At 32.5% G+C, this 15,963-nt stretch overlaps 2 protein-coding genes and 2 non-coding genes across 11 annotated transcripts in view; 2 read left to right on the forward strand and 2 right to left on the reverse strand.

Annotated features, from left to right (window-relative positions):
* Positions 1-1,369: 1,369 nt before the first annotated feature.
* On the reverse strand, positions 1,370-3,731 carry LOC136341638 (uncharacterized). Of its 2 annotated transcripts, none has more exons than XM_066286831.1 (3): positions 3,448-3,731; positions 3,047-3,380; positions 1,370-2,811 (listed from the first exon to the last, which is right to left on the reverse strand). In XM_066286831.1, the coding sequence occupies exons 1-3, from the start codon at positions 3,607-3,609 to the stop codon at positions 1,616-1,618; spliced, it is 1,692 nt and encodes a 563-aa protein (XP_066142928.1). In that variant the 5' UTR covers positions 3,610-3,731; the 3' UTR covers positions 1,370-1,615. The 2 variants fall into 2 exon arrangements, with proteins under 2 accessions (XP_066142928.1, XP_066142927.1); XM_066286830.1 differs by having other exon boundaries at positions 1,370-2,901.
* A 3,936-nt stretch (positions 3,732-7,667) lies between these two features.
* LOC136341690 (orexin receptor type 2-like) overlaps positions 7,668-15,963 on the forward strand; it is a 62,989-nt gene continuing 54,693 nt past the window's right edge. The window contains exons 1-3 of one of the 7 annotated variants that reach the window (XM_066286926.1): positions 8,509-8,728; positions 8,780-8,932; positions 9,367-9,661. The gene's annotated coding sequence lies outside the window, so the exon portion shown is untranslated. Of the gene's footprint in view, positions 7,997-8,508; positions 8,729-8,779; positions 8,933-9,366; positions 9,662-15,963 lie in introns of those variants that run through there. The other 6 variants (XM_066286924.1, XM_066286925.1, XM_066286923.1 and 3 more) reach the window with 6 other exon arrangements.
* On the reverse strand, positions 11,282-11,353 carry TRNAH-GUG (transfer RNA histidin (anticodon GUG)). The gene has a single exon. It is a non-coding gene; the product is annotated as a tRNA-His (tRNA).
* TRNAH-GUG (transfer RNA histidin (anticodon GUG)) lies at positions 15,606-15,677 on the forward strand. The gene has a single exon. It is a non-coding gene; the product is annotated as a tRNA-His (tRNA).

Raw genomic sequence — 15,963 nt, forward strand, 5'->3', positions numbered from 1 at the left:
CGCTCGCGGACGAGGTAGACAGGTGTGAACAAAAAGAATTCAAATGTTATGGTGGATATATTATAACTAGAAAGAAATATATAATAAAAAAGTTTTCTATATTTTCAAAATGTGATGCAGGCACATGTTTATTATTTTCTTGGCGTAGGGTAAATAATTCACACTTTAGCGTTCTCGCTAGTATCTCTTCTTCAAATAATTCACACTCCCATTAGTAATATCCCCAAACTATCCCACGCCTCCACAACTCCCTCCAAGACAGACCTAGTAAAGTTCCCTTTCTATTGTTTTTTATAACGGCCATCAAAGTATCTAGTAAGCCTTTAATATAATGTTTTTGTAATTTTTTGACGTGCAACGCAAAGGCGCCGAGTAATGATAATTCATTCAAATTTCATATATTTTGTTGATAATTCCTTAGTAGTGGGACTTCGAGACGTAGGATGCTTTTTGCTATATTTATATTATTTACATAAATACTTATTTTTATAGTATTATTAGCAAATGCTTATGCTATTAAATGGAGAGTGCGCCAGAAAGTTGTAAAATTTTGTTATGGTCTGTCGCCACACTGACGGCGAATAAGCCCGGATGAGGTGCGTTGTGGTAATATGTATGAACGAACAAAATTTGGCAACACCGGATAGTAGATTTATGAAAATAGGCCGCAGAAGCAGGATGACGTTAGCAAAGAAACGAGGAGCGATCACAAACATTTTGTGATAGAATGGTAGTGGTGATAGGATGGTCTTTTCAAATTAGACATATATGGACAGGCATGTAGGCACCCAAAGCACTTAAACTCTTCTAAATTTAGTGACAAAGATAAAACAGTAATACAAACAATAGTTGGAAAATACCTGCATTTTTAAGTCGGCTTGCGCTTGAAATCAATTATTTTTTTTTAATAAAAAACGAGGGTCAAACATATTCGAATATATTTCAAGCCCAGTAATAGTTTTCAATGAGAGACTAATAGCCATCTAATCTCTTTTAACAAACCAGATACATTTTGTTTGATTCGAGTCATTACTGTTAATCAATCAGAAAAACGAACACAATGAATCATTTAGCGGAATGTTACAGTGTTCTTAGGAGAGACAATAACGCACGTTTTATGTATATTGATATATTATCGTACCTAGTCTGAAAGAAAATACATGCAAATAACTCCAACATTTAAAGAAATATCATAAATTGTTTGTAACGAATTTAGAGAAAATTACATTTGTTTGCTTCTATAAAAAGGCTAAATTATTAATGTTTTGGCCCTCTAACAGTTTGGTCCCAAACAAGATGAATAATCGTGATGTTGTCTTTTAACTACTTCTAACTTCTTTCTAATCAACTACTAAATTAAGTAAATCTATTAATAGGTAACTCAAATACATTTATTACATTCAACCAGAAAGTACTTTGATAGAAACAATATCCAGACAACAGTTCAGATAAAGCAGAAGAAGTATTATGAGTTGTAAGTCGCCAATGATCGAGTCTACACGGTAGATGAGTGGGGTATTTGTGGAGCACTGCTCTATTGAAATATTAATGTTTTTTTGAGTATGAAATACAGGCTTCTGATTGGGCAAAAGCCAATAAATACTCCCAAAACTAATTACTTGAAATTATCAAAGGCAACAAGATATTTCAAAAGGTAAAACTGTTTAGCCCTCATTAATCTATTTGAGGGCGAATACTTTAAAGGTGTGCTATTTTTTCTCTTTGACTTGCCTATTCTAGAATCCGGTAATATTTTACACTTCACATCTAAAGTTTTGGAATTAACAAATCTGGAATCAATTTGAGCAAAATTTCTTGATGTTGGAAAACTTACACTCATCTCACTATCTTCCCCTACTGTGACATTGGGGATAGTTCCAATTGGTTTATATGTTTGATTATTTAAAATGTTAGTGTTTTTGAAAAATTCTTCCAAGCTCACAAATCTGGTGCCTCCATTTAGAGCTTTAATGCTCAATGGCCCAAAGGTGTCACTGATATTTTCCAACTCTTGTTTAATTGCTTTTTTCCCAATGAGGGCATTATTCTTACTTTGTACATTAACAGTCTTCTTCACAGGATATTGTGATGAACTTTTCACATCAAAGTCCTTGTTTCTTAGTTTATTTTCCAGCCGTTTGCTACGTTTTAAATGAATATTATCTTTTGGAGTTCCAAGGCCTTTGTTCAGATGCAAATCTGAGAAATACAGAGTGGATGCATTATTCTTGAAAGTTTTGGAACTACTCAACAAGTAGGGTGACTTATTAATTTGTGCCTGGTAGGCCTTTGGAGGGTGAGTTTTGTTTAAAATGCCCAAGACAGGCGATTTCTTTCCTTTAATATTAACTGGCTGAGCCAATTTTTTCTGGGTGCTACACTCATTTTTTGCTCTGCGTTTTGCTATGGCAGTGTTTTGTTTATCTGAATTAAATAAGTAACAATTTTCACTGCCTTTATGTTTGGTTACAGTCTTAATTTTAGATAATTTAGTATATTTATCACAAAGTAATGGTACAGATTTCCCATTTCTAGATGAACTTTTAGCACCTCCCAATATTAACTTGAAAAACCCATTAGATTTCGGGGTTACCTTCCCTCTTTTCAACCAAGTGTTATTTAATGAAGCATTGGAGGTAACAGCATGAGAGTGCTTTTGCATTATATTTCCATCATGTTTTGACTCGAGAAATCTGTTTGATCGAGTCCTACTCATAGGAAGAGATGTCTTGAGATCTATGAGCTCTTTCAGAGAAAACTGCTGTTTTGCCCACTTACTAGGTTTCTGATTCTTCTGTATCTCAATATTCTCTGAAGTAATTAACTTGAAATTATTCAAAATTGACATTTGTGAGATTTCAGTTGGCTGTGACAAATCATCTTTGGAGGGTGAGGGGGTAGCTGAAATGAAGATCTTACAGATACAGTTTAATAAGAAAATGTAAGGATTATTTTTGATATGGTTGAAATTATCAGTGACAGCTTAAATTTTTTATGCCCATTTTGGTTCTCATATGGTGAACTGATTAAACAAAAAATAACTTACTATGAGAATGCAAGTTTTCCTTCACAGATGTCTCATTTAAATGATCATTTTCCAGTTCTCTCTGAGTATTAGTATGTTTATTAGAATTTTTGGTAATCTTTCTAACAATATTTTCAGCGATATTATTGATTTCTGTGTCACTATGTGAAGCTAATTTTGTATTGACCCCTTCATTTTTTTCAAAAATGTTTTTGGTAGACTCTGGAGTACTATTAAGTAAATTAAGCAAATAGTGTTGATTGTGAGCAACATCTCTTATAAACAGTGTCATGCGTTCTATTGCTGTAAAACAAGTACTGCATACATAGTGAGACAAACTAGGATATCCATGTAACTATAATTGATAAAAAAAGGTCCAATTAGAAGTACATTCAATTTTTTTTCTAAATTGAGGTATTCACCGTAACTTTGCACAAAGAAACTAGAATACGCCTTAAAGAAACATCATGTCCTGGAGCGGTAAGACTGCCTATATCTCTAAAGTCATCCTTTAAATTTGCTTTAAGGCACAATCGGCAGTGTGATGCATAGTGTGACAACTTTATAGTTAGTGAGTCTGACATAATTCCGTTGGATTTGTTTTGGAATTTATAATTAATTTTAAATTTGGAAAAATATCAAAAAACTGAAACCTCCACTGACTGTAATTGCCACACTGGTAATAAAACGGTCTATGAACGAAATATCTCAGGGATGCAAATTTAACCTGAATGACCGACTTGTACGAGATAGGCTTTTTCTTTTAACCAATTACCAGTGTGGTGTCTACGGACGTAGATAACGTAGATAATAAAAGAATTATCCAACCACGAGTCTTTCTATTATTAATCAACTATTAAAAATCAATTTTTGACGATAAATATGGAAGTCTAACGTAGAAAAAACTCCATCGTATATATAAATTAAAAAAACTTTTATGAGGTAGGTAATTATGTTAGATCTATCGTATTTTGCAAGAAAAAAACACCGTGACCAAATCGATGGTCGATAATCGCTGATACTGCGAGTATTTTTGAATATTAATATTTTGTGAAGGGGCGTGCAATTTGTATTCAAAAAAGATTTATTTACTTTGATCTTTGACAGAGCCTGAAGATCAATGCTCGGTTGGTGTAGATCGAAAAGAAGAGGCATAGTATGGTAAATGAACAATGTTTCATTTCCACAAACCATTTAGATAGTTTTTTGATCAGCTTATGGTGTACTATTTAATCTTTATATGGTGTTTGTCCATACAAGTACTGACAGAAAGTTATGATCTTACCTATATCTTAAACACTCAAATATGTCGTATTTTTCTAGGCTATTTTCGAAATTTCTAATGGTGGCATCTAAACGTCGCGCTCTCCTATCATCTGCATTTTTAATTTAAACCCTATTACTATTCAATTTCTATAACATCTACAATATTCCATAGCTGAATAAGTTCCCAAGTCTGTTTCTTTCAAGCATATTTAATTTAGGATTCAATACGACATTGTACTATTTTTCACGACACTTCTCTTTTCCCGATAGTTCTGTAGTTTGGTAGGCGTTTTATATCTCTTTCTTCGACTTTGACTGTAATTGGGTATTTTCGTTCTTCTAATATCCAAAAAAAAACTATTATATGGTCTCGTAAGTAATTGGCTTTTTCCTAATCGGCAAAGGAGATCTTACTGTTACTTACACGTCACTATAATCCGAAGACGAGTTATTTAAACTGTCTAAATCGGAATCTTGTTTTTTTTTGTTACGAATTTAGAATTTTTAATTGCGACGTTTGATCGTTGCATTTGGTGAGTTAATTCATCTCTTTTTGCGATGCAAATTTAATGTAGTTCGGTTTAAAAATGATTCACCGCACAAATCACACACGTTCAAGTGGGGCACCTTGGATACTTTAAAAAATGAACTCAAGTTACTATTACAGCTGTTTTGAGGTTCGTCAAGATTGGTATTTTTTATATAAACAAATGTGTTGATTTTTTTGTAATATTCCCTTGACATTAAATATTCCACTGGCTCAAGCAATACATATACTGACTGGTTAGAGTTAATGTTTGTGTTTTTTGCAGATGATTTTAACATTTTCCTTTCAGTGACTTTTCCAAATATTTCTAATGTGTGAGAGGCAGGAGTTCGCTTCATGGTTTTGGGGCGATTCTGAATGATAAAAAATTCCTATGTAAAGCAACAATATAAATAAGGAATAAATTGATTATAAAATCGAAAAGCAAAGAAATTAATCTAGGGATTATTTACTGGTACAGTAAATACTGCTCAGCACTTTACTGACATTCCTTAATTCAAATGGTACTATAGATTTGTGAATTTGTTGTAAACTTAATATTACTTGATTTTCAGATCTTGACAAGTCTAAGATCATATTTTTTATTTCCAATCCAATCCTTAAAGATGCTTTACATGTGAAGAAAGAAAAAATTGACAAACTACTCACTGATTCAATTTTTTTCTTCTTTAATATCTATTTTCCATTGGTATTTTCAACCTCACTTTGAACTTTAAAAGATGAAGGTGTAGTAAGATTTTTATTCTTAGAACTGACAAAATCTTCATCATTTTTTTCAAGCAATCCACATTTCATGCTAAAATAAGTTCATCTACACATCTCAAACTTAATTCAACATTACATTCAATGAGTTAAAAGGTTTTATTCAACATAATAACATATTGGAGAAGTTTTCTATTCATATTCTTGAATCATTAAGTCTCCTTGGGTACAAATATTTTCAGATAAGAGTCTACAAATACTAAATGATAGTGTTTAGAAGGTTTTGTAACTTTTCAATGGAAATTTCTAATATGAATTTCTTAATTTTAGTATAAAAAAAAGAATGAAAATAACATACCATACTAAGTACATTTCCAGTAACAATTTTTCCTCATTTTTGACCACTCGACACAAAAATTGAAATCTATTGAAATGCTTTAATAAAAATTTTTAATTCAAACACTAAAGTGTACTTTGCTATAATATCATCCTCAAAGTTCACACTCCTATACTTCTTGTTTTTAAATCTTTCGTTATTTAGCTGCTTAGATTTGGAATAATTATGTGAATCCTCAAATTTTTTAATTATATATTTTAAGGCACTTGGCTTCTAATGATAATGAGGTCAACCACACCTTCCCTATATTTTTTGACAATTCCAATTGGAGCGCTTCATTATTTTGAACATTCTGTAAGAATGTACTTTCATTGTCCATTAAGACATTTTCTGTTTGTATCTCATGTTCTTTCTCTATGTTAAGAGAAGGCTTATTAACTTGTTTAGGTACTGTACCAACTTTCTCATTACTTGAATTTTAAAATATATGAAGTGTTTGCACCTGTGGCTTAAGAAAATTTTCATTATATAAATGTTTAAACTTATAATATAACTAACACTTATACCTCAAGGTTTCCAGGTGGAGGATTTGGTATGTATCTGCCTTTAATAAAGGCATCATGACTCTTTTTTATTATGTGCTCACTCTTTTTAAAAGAATTTTTAATTTCTAGAATACATTCTATGAGAACCAAACATTCTTTGCATATTTCTTTGGGGTAAGTGTTAGTTGTATTAACCTGAAAATTGAGCATTTACTTACCAATTAAATGTTAAATATTACCAACTTACAACATTAAATTTGACAGTATTTATGGTACAACCTATTGATTAATAAATTATCTCGATTAATTGGTAAATATGTTAACAGTCTAACTGGCATATTACCTCAATTGCAAAGGTCCAATATAAGATATCGATCAAGGATTCCTTATATCTATTAAGTTTAGTGCAAAAAATATTTCTTTTGTTATTCACAACATTTTCCCCTAAACACAAACGGCAGTGCGAAGTCATTATTTTAATAAAACATTATAAGAACAACTCCCCTGACAGTACCTCAACTTTAAGTCTCTACTGTGAAATAAGTTTTGCTTCTTTGAGTGTCTGGCTCCTTCAACTTGCAGCAAAAGTGAGGTTATGTGAGTGACTTTCCCTAAATTTCGAATTTTTAGTGAAACGACGGAGATTTTAACTGCTAATTTAATTTCAAGGATTTCTCAAATTATTTTTTAAACATTTAATTATTCTTGTTTGACATATTTTTGCAATTTTGTCAGTTGTTAACAACAAATCAAGAAACCGGAAATTCGGAAAAATTATAATAAAAAACAATTGACAATTTTGACGTGACAAATCAGCATTAATTTTCTGTGTATCTCTATTTTTGAGGTTAGATCGCGTATACGCGCGATCTACCGCGATGGTCTGGAAAATTATTGCAACTTTATCGGTTAGGAAAAGCAGTCCTGTCCCTGTGGCGTACGTCAGCAAGTCTCTTCATCGGGTCCGAATGACTATTAAAGGAGTTCTGATGCTTTTGCGGCTATGTCACCGTGGGGTACAGATTTGCAGGGCTTGGATCTTAGAAACTTAAATTTCAGTTTCAGCACTTCTACGCCTTGTAATCTTTCTAAAAAGTCGATGGGACAAAAAACATATTTTTCTTTCCTGATATTTATATGCCTTCAACAAAAAATCTCGCCCTGCAAAATAAATGTAGATTATCAAGAGAGAGCACGTTTCTTGTGACTGCTTTACAGCGCACAATTCCCTCAATCGACATTGCAATAACAATGCTAATTGACCTTATACAAAAGGCACCATTTTTTAAACAAACATAAAATGTGGTTTATCCATGCTTGCACCGACGAATAACTGTAAACCTAATCTGTTTTGCTTATGGGCACAATTTTTTTTGCAATGGTCGACGGGCGCCAAAGGAAATGTAATAAGCACCAGTTTTAGTTTGGACTCCGCGTCGCGATCGCTACTTGGAGACTCTATTGCACATATAGGTACCATAATTGGGTACTTACTTGATTGTTTATTTACTTTGTATGCGTGTTAATAAATACAAGGTTGTCTTAGTTGAAGGAGATTGAGGGGCTCAGATGAGGTAGATAGAAAAACATGTTTTAGTTACATCTATCTAAAATTTGTTCCTGTCAAGGAATTTGCGCTCAAAAACTTATAACAAGAATTACGAAATTTAATAAAGTTATGTTCCCAAGTTCACATATTATTTAATTCCAAATATCGATGATTCTAAAAATTTACGAGTCGTTTTTTTTTATTTAAATACGGGTAAGCCGGGTTCCACGCACCTCCCGTTCGTTAGTTTCTAGACTGTGCTCATTACACTTTGGTGTAATTTTCGGATGTATTATAATTTATTATTATCATCCCCGACCCTATGTGGTTGACTTAACAAGTGATATATGCACGTTTGCACTGCACCAGTGCAGCCAGTGAAAAGCGCTATTAATAAATAAATTTCGTTCTAATACTTGGTTGCATGGAGTTATTTGACATTAATTTTTTTTTCATTGAACTAAATTTCCAGTTTCCTTGACGCTTTCTTGTGCCTTAAAAACTGCTCAAAAAGAGATTTTTCGTCACGTAATTCCAACAAAATAGAAGCCGCAACGTCCGCGCAACGTCCAACTTTCGGTTAACATTTTCAACGCGGGAAACTCTTGTCAGCAGAATTTTCCCAACTATTCGCTCGCTTTCATTCCACCTAACAGAACTGTTACGGTCTGCGGAATTCTGGCGCAAAACCCTCGATCTCTTCATCCAGATACCGAGTATTCGCACTTTGCATGAATGAAACTTTGCATCAATGGAGGTTTAGATATCTGTTTTCACATTTTTGGTGAGGTAACAATATTTTTTTTAGGTACTATGAAATATGAGAATATTGGGTGGTAACAGGACTGTGGTGTTAATTTTCTGAAGATAAAAAAGAGTGGACAAAGTAGTGATTTTAGTGTAGCAGTTTTGTTTTTTTTCTCATTTGGAACTGATTTAAGTGAATCTTAATAAGTAAATGGTAAGTATGTTTATTTTCAATTTTTGGATATTTTTTGTGAGGAAATATTTGAAATTTTTTTAAAGAAATAATAATTATTGCCTTCTAAATTAATTAACGTCTTTTTTTAATACGGTACTTTATATATATATATATATTTTTTTATGATTAAAATACAGGCCGATTTTTAACGCCGTACTAAACGCTAATGGCAAAAAATTAGACAGTTTATTACCGGCTATTTCGCAATGTTCACAGGATCCATGTGCTGCAATAAAAATGCAACGTATTGATAACAATTCGTTTTTAGCCGACTTTTTGATTGTTCATGGTCAATGAAACGTTGCAATTAAATTTTATCTTTACTCTTTTTACAGTTTATTTAAACGTTATGTCAACTGAACTTCACAAATTTCTAGAAATATTGTAACTGGCTTGAGTTTTAAATATTGCAGTTGTCAAAAATGGTGAAAAATTCAAAATAGTGAAGAAAAAATATAACCCGGAAAAGACCAAGAAATATTTAAAATTTCTGGATACGGGGCCGAATCGATCAATAAGTACTGTCTGCCGACGGCTGGACAGAAAAGACTGGAACCAGGCCAGTGGATGCTCCCGAAGTCTCTAAACCTCTGATTTCAAAGCAAAATTTGGTGCTCCGCAGAGTCGAGAGCTTTCAACATTGCAAATTCACCACCGCAGAAATATCACTAGAATTGATTTTGCAGTAGATATCTTTTTATAATATTCGTAAGTAACAATTCTAGACTACTTTACATACAACATACAATGCAGGTTAATCTTGGAATGTTAACTAATGAGGTTTAAAAAACTAGATTAGAAAATATGGTTTCGTTAAATGGGTTTTATTAACATTTTTCTGCATTCCGCTTGCAATTTATGGAGTTTGCACAAAATGATAAAAGATGAAAAATTTTCTTGAAAAATGCCCCTAATTAAGACTGAGACTGTCTAATTGGTTGTACAAGATGATGGAAAATTCTGTGAAATATGTCATATTTCCTCTATTAGGTGTTGCACTAAGAGAGAAAATTATTTTTTCGCAAATTGTTCTCAAAATTGCTTTCTTAGCGCTTAATAGGCAGAAAGTGGCTTGATTTGTGATTTTTTCTGTATAGTCCAAAGCTATTGCTTATGGAGAGCAGGGCAAAAATAACCATATTTAAGTCATTTTTTTATCAGAACTTTCTTTTTTTTCGTTTCCTTACTTACTCCAATATTAAATTGGTATCCACTGAGAGCTGAGTGGATAATTAGCTCATGTAACAAGACAACATTTCAAAACTCGCAAGTAGCTATTTTTCAAAACATAGAAGAATTCTGCTTTAGTTAACAGAACGAAGCGCAATGGTATTCCAAAGAACGCATTCATGGCATCAATTGCGGACAATGCTTCTTTAATGTTAATATTAACAATTTAGTCAGCAAATTGTATTGTAATGTTGTAAGTAGCTGATGAAACCTTATAATGGAAGCTATATTCTAAAAAAGGAATTATAATATTGTCGTTGGGTAAACGGCTTCAAAGCTTCCAGCTTCCATTAAGTTTTCTGCAAATATGTCCCGAAGTAGGTAGTGAAATATAATGTTTTTATTCGAGAAGTAGGATTGAGTTGTTTTAAGAGAAAAGTACACTCATTGTATTGGAAATTGAAGCTCGCTCTAGAATATCCAATTTCTCATGAAAGATATTGCACTATTTTCGAAATAATATATTGCTATGTAAATATACAAAATTATTTATCTTTTTATAAAGTTCAAGGTATCTGAAACAAACCTGTGTTGATTACTCAGATATTTTGTATTTTCTTGGATTTTTAAACAATTATTCATGGTCGAGGTCAGAGCAGCGAATTCTTTGTAGGGACAAAATATTTCTGAATGGATTTATAAAAGGAAAAAAGACTTATTTAAGGTAAATGGAGTGCACATTATAACCATTTTTCACAAGAGATTCTTCGGGTTAATTTGCGATAACTCTCTACATTAGTGAACTACAAAAGTGTATTTTCTAATTAGTTACATAATTAAGTAGTTATTTTCAAGATAAAAAAAATAACTTTGCTTTAGGATTAAAACAGAAAGCAAGATGGAAAGACAATCGTCACAATTGGGCAATCTCAAGACAATCGCACTTCCTTTTCCCTGTAACCTCTCTGTTGGAACATTTCCAAATGTCGTTTTGTTTTATTTTCTTTAAATTTAATTAATTATTATTTATGTAAAGAACTAATGTTAGTGTTTTTGCCACAAGGGTAGAAAGGGTTTTTTTGGAAATGAACATTTTTAATCTAGTTGTATATAAAAAAAAATAAAAAACAGCCCCTACCGTGACAGTGCTACTAACACTGCCGTGACCAGGATTCGAACCTGGGTTACTACGGCCACAACGTAGGGTCCTAACCACTAGACGATCACGGCTGTTAGGAACTTATCAGTGTTATATTAATTTTATAAGAACAATATCTATGTAGACCAATTGAAATTTTACGCTTTGACACGCCTCAACAGCCATTTCCCCAATATACTTCGTGGCTTACATTACATTATGCTAAACATACCTTTCGTATTTCAAAACTCACTTTCCTTTATGAAAAGTACTTAGAAGTAAAAGGGCTCGAAAGCTGCTCTTTGCTCGCTCTATTTCATTATGCAATTAAATTACGAGTTTTTATGTAAATACTTTTTTGCCGGATGCGTTATTGTTCGATGTCAATAAACTTTAGGTATAGGTAGAAAGATTGCGGGCTTTTGATCACGAAACAATGTCTTTGACGCTGTAAACTTTGTGATCCGAACGATATACGGGGTGTTTCTGGAGCAGTACAAACTTCAATGTGTTATGTTACATTTAATTCCAAGCAGAAAAGTTCCTATTAACATATGCCCGGAAAAGCTTTGTTTAGGATATATAAGACGATAAAATTTAATTTTGGAAATAATCATTTTTTAGTATTTCCAAAACGGTTATTGATATTAAAAAAAAATGGGTAGAGAAGAATTTGTCATTAAAAGACATCTTTTGCAATAAAAGTAAATAAAATCTGTAAGCAGTGGCCGTTAGAAATGTCGTAATAAAACACCATGTCAGCACAATCATCGGGAGTAAACAGTTTTGGCATTTTTGGGATTTGCATTTAAAAATAAATTTATAAGACAAAATAGCTAAAAATTAAAACAAATTATGATTTAAACGTATTAATGTGTTTAAAATAAATTTTAAAATATTTAAATGTTAACTATCGTAAAACATATGACAACTTGATAATCTTACAGGTCCTTATTTCTCGAAAAAGACACAGTTTACGACAAATGTTTAAAATACTTTTGTTTTAGTAAAATCGGTGGATATTTCAAAAATCAAGAAGTCGTGTTCAAAAAAAAACAGTGACGTCCCATTTTTATTTGTCTATTTAATTGTATCAATTGGTGTTACGTACGCCATTGTTTACAGATTTTATTTATTTTCCTTGTAAAACAGGCCTCTTAATAAATTCTTCTCCGTTGAATTTCTTCAAAATACAAACAACCATTTTTGAAATATTATTTAAAAAAATAATTTTCAAAATGATCTTTTATCGCCCTGTATATTCTAAACGAAGCCTTTCCGCACATATGGGTATAGGGACTTTTTTGTTTAGAATTAAATGTTGAATAACGTTATCGAAGTTTATACATCTCCTCATGGAACATCTTGTACATATATTTTTCATTTGAATGAATAAAAATAAAAAATATAAAGAAATTCACGAGCAGTTTAGCGCGCCATTTTATAAATCCCGAATTCCGGGAAACACTCTCGGAACATCCCATTTTTTGCTGGCTTCTATAACACGATCTCGGTTCATTGCCGAAGGGCCAGTTTTCCGGTGTAAGCATCCAATCACTAATATGCTATCAATTTTAACTCCGGGCTAATTTTCTTAGAAACGTCGAAATTCAGCCTAGATATTGATCCCACTCTTACTTTCCCTGAAAATTATCCTGAAATTGACTATTGGGGTTATCAAACAGGAAGTTTGGGACTTGAGAAAATATTAACTTCCTCCATAAATCCCTACAGGCAAATGTGTCCTGAAACTCTTGATTTCTATTACATGTTTCTACACGCGATTTTAATTGGATGAATCACATTAATCAAGCGTTTAATGTATCCATCATGTTTAGAATCTTGATGGCTCATTATGAACTGAAGGAATTCCGTTAAATCAAAAGAGCACTTTATTGTAATTAAATCTATTGAAACAGCAAACTAATTTCGGGCCAAACCCCAACGAAAGTTTAATCTGCTAATTCGGCCCATTGTCATTCGATTTAAGTAGTTGGCAATGTGTTGAACGCTTGTGAATAATCACATTACATGCATTTGCGACTCTTGGCTGGACCATAATTTCATTTTATGAAAATCCCAAATGAAGGTCTTTTACATGTATGTATTCAATAAACGTGGGCGATTTTCGTGGGTGCTTGTTTACAAAAAATTTTAATTAGGGGTCTGGAAATCTTGACGTGGGTTCGCAAATGCATCCCTCATAATGGGCAACTGCAATTTTAATATTTTGATTTGTCATACCTCGTTAACTTCCCAAGCTATGTTGCCAGTATTATATGATACGTATGTTTTATTAAATCGTAAATGTGGTCGTAAAAGTTTATTGGGTTTTGACCATTGATAAAGTAGTGACAATAATAATAAAGGCCTTAGAACGGAAATGGGCAAAAATTCTACGTAGGAGAAAACACGGTTTAACTTAAGGTTTTATGTGCTTGAAATGTAAAGAGTTTTAAAAAATCCGGTCATAGAACCGTGGGGAGAAACTCACCTCGTTCTTATCTAAGCTTTTAGACGCTTTTCTTGCGTGCCTATCTTTAGAAATTGCTTCATGTATGTTTCCTGATCTTTGGCCTCACAATCTTTGAGCGTTAATGGATCGAAATGTAAAATGTACTACGATAATAAATTAATCTTTGGAAGTCACAAAACGGAAGTTCTACGGACAAATTGGTTTAAACAGGTCCAGGTCGGTAATAGGGTTTTACGAATACAACCCATAAAATTAAGGATACAATACGATCCCTGGAATAACCCAACAATGTTTTTCCTGTAAAACCAGACTTAAAAAAAATGATAAACGAGGCCGGAAGATGACAATCGAGCCAAGTTAAATTAACTTTTTTTAATCACCTTTGTGATGCAAATCCAGAGAGACGTCCCTTATTTCACATTGAGAAACAAATTAAAAATTACATTAATGCTTTTGTGATGGAACTTTGAACTAAATTCGATTTTCTTTGGGTTTGAACAAATACTAATTCGAAATGTTGTAATTTACAAAAAGACAATTACGAAGGGGACAAAAAATTATTAATAGAAATGTTTGCAGTACACCACAAGATGCTGATTTTATAAATTTTTTATGGAGCATTGTCGTCAATTATGTTTTTTTACCTTGAATATGGATAATGGCTCTATTTAATCATGTGAAAATGAAAAAATTCCATCTACAATAGCTGATGATTTAATTTCCACCTTTGGCAACAGGTGTTAGATGGCGCTGCTTTAATTGACCACCGATGTAACGGGACGACTAAATCATTTAAATTCTGCAGATAGAATATTGCTCTGATCGGCTAGTAGCTGTTCTTTAAAAGCGCGAATCAGTTTGGCTTCACTTGATTCCTTAAAAACTGAAAAAAAAATCGATTTTTGATGATTACACATGTGATTAGGTGGCAATAGCTTTAGGTAACTTCGTGCCAGAAGGCCTACATACTAAACGAAAATTAATGCATATGAGTAATTTCTAATTTAAGTAGATATTTACATTTATGTATAACATTTACTTTCTTTTATTGAGGACAATTGTTTATGGTTTTGCATGAACTACATTACAAAGAAAATTCAATAACATAGTATCATAAACCTAAGCGGATAACTTTTTGTCATCGTAAATTATTTAAGGCCCCCGTGACAGATTGGGACTGTAAAGCATTCACATTTTTACGCGATGTAATCACGCAATTTCATTACGTATGCTGTTGGCTATTACAGTTACGGTTCGTTTTGTTTGCAATAGAATAACGTGTATTTTATATGCCACGCAACGATATAATTATAGAAACGGAAAAGGCTGTGAAAACTCTCTCTTTTTTTGGTTTGATTTAAACTGGACAGTCATTTCGGTGGGTGGATCAGTTTGCCAAGAATGCCTATTGTTAGCTTAAAATAGAATAATAAACGAGTCGGTATTGTTTTGTGTCAGGCATTTGCAGAATGCTCTATTATATCTCTTTTGGCAATGCATAATACCGAGTAATATGAATGTCGTAATAAATCTATAACTTGCATTAGAATTTCAGACCTAACTTGTATGCTTTAATATAGTTAACAACAGCCAAGCTGTATATAATTTTTATTAAATAATTGTCTAATGGGGATACAAATTATAAGAAAGCCACAAAGTCTTTAGCTGCTTTAATATCTTGAAAAATATTAATATTAGTCGTGGATACAAATTTTAATTGTGCGGTGATAAACTCTCATTTTAACTATTTAAAAACCAGCTTTAGGAGAAAAGATGACTGGTCAAGCGTACCAAAGCATGAAATTTTAGTTGTTCTAGTTAGATATTGTTCTTATAAGATTGGTAACACTGATGATAAGTCCCCAATAGCCATGATCGTCTAGTGGTTAGGACCCTACGTTGTGGCCGTAGTAACCCAGGTTCGAATCCTGGTCACGGCAGTGTTAGTAACACTGTCACGGAAGGGATATTTTTTTTTCCTTGTCGTGGAAAGAGTTTTTTGGATTCAAAAATTTTGATGAAAATCCCCTCAAACTCGTGTGACAACATGCAAAAGCTTAAAAAAAAATAATTCAGTTAGAGCCCGTTCACGTACTTTCAATAGTCTTTGTAGAATTATCAGACATTGCTTAGGAATTTAGCAGTCACAGGGATGGGAGCGAAGATTAGTGCCAATAATAGTAACATTATATGAAAATGGCACAAATTTCCGTAAAGCTCATTATG

This window comes from Euwallacea fornicatus, chromosome 10, assembly GCF_040115645.1.
Source record: "Euwallacea fornicatus isolate EFF26 chromosome 10, ASM4011564v1, whole genome shotgun sequence".
Classification (NCBI taxonomy): Eukaryota; Metazoa; Arthropoda; class Insecta; order Coleoptera; family Curculionidae; genus Euwallacea; species Euwallacea fornicatus.

Bases quoted from the DNA above. Each gene is read 5' to 3' on its own strand.
- LOC136341638 (XM_066286830.1), bottom strand. From the start codon at position 3,609: ATGTCAGACTCACTAACTATAAAGTTGTCACACTATGCATCACACTGC. The intron at 3,381-3,447 runs GTGAATACCTCA...TATCAATTATAG, and splicing joins TTTCTTTGTGCAAAGTTACG to TTACATGGATATCCTAGTTT. The intron at 2,902-3,046 runs GTAAGTTATTTT...TCTTCATTTCAG, and splicing joins GGAAAACTTGCATTCTCATA to CTACCCCCTCACCCTCCAAA.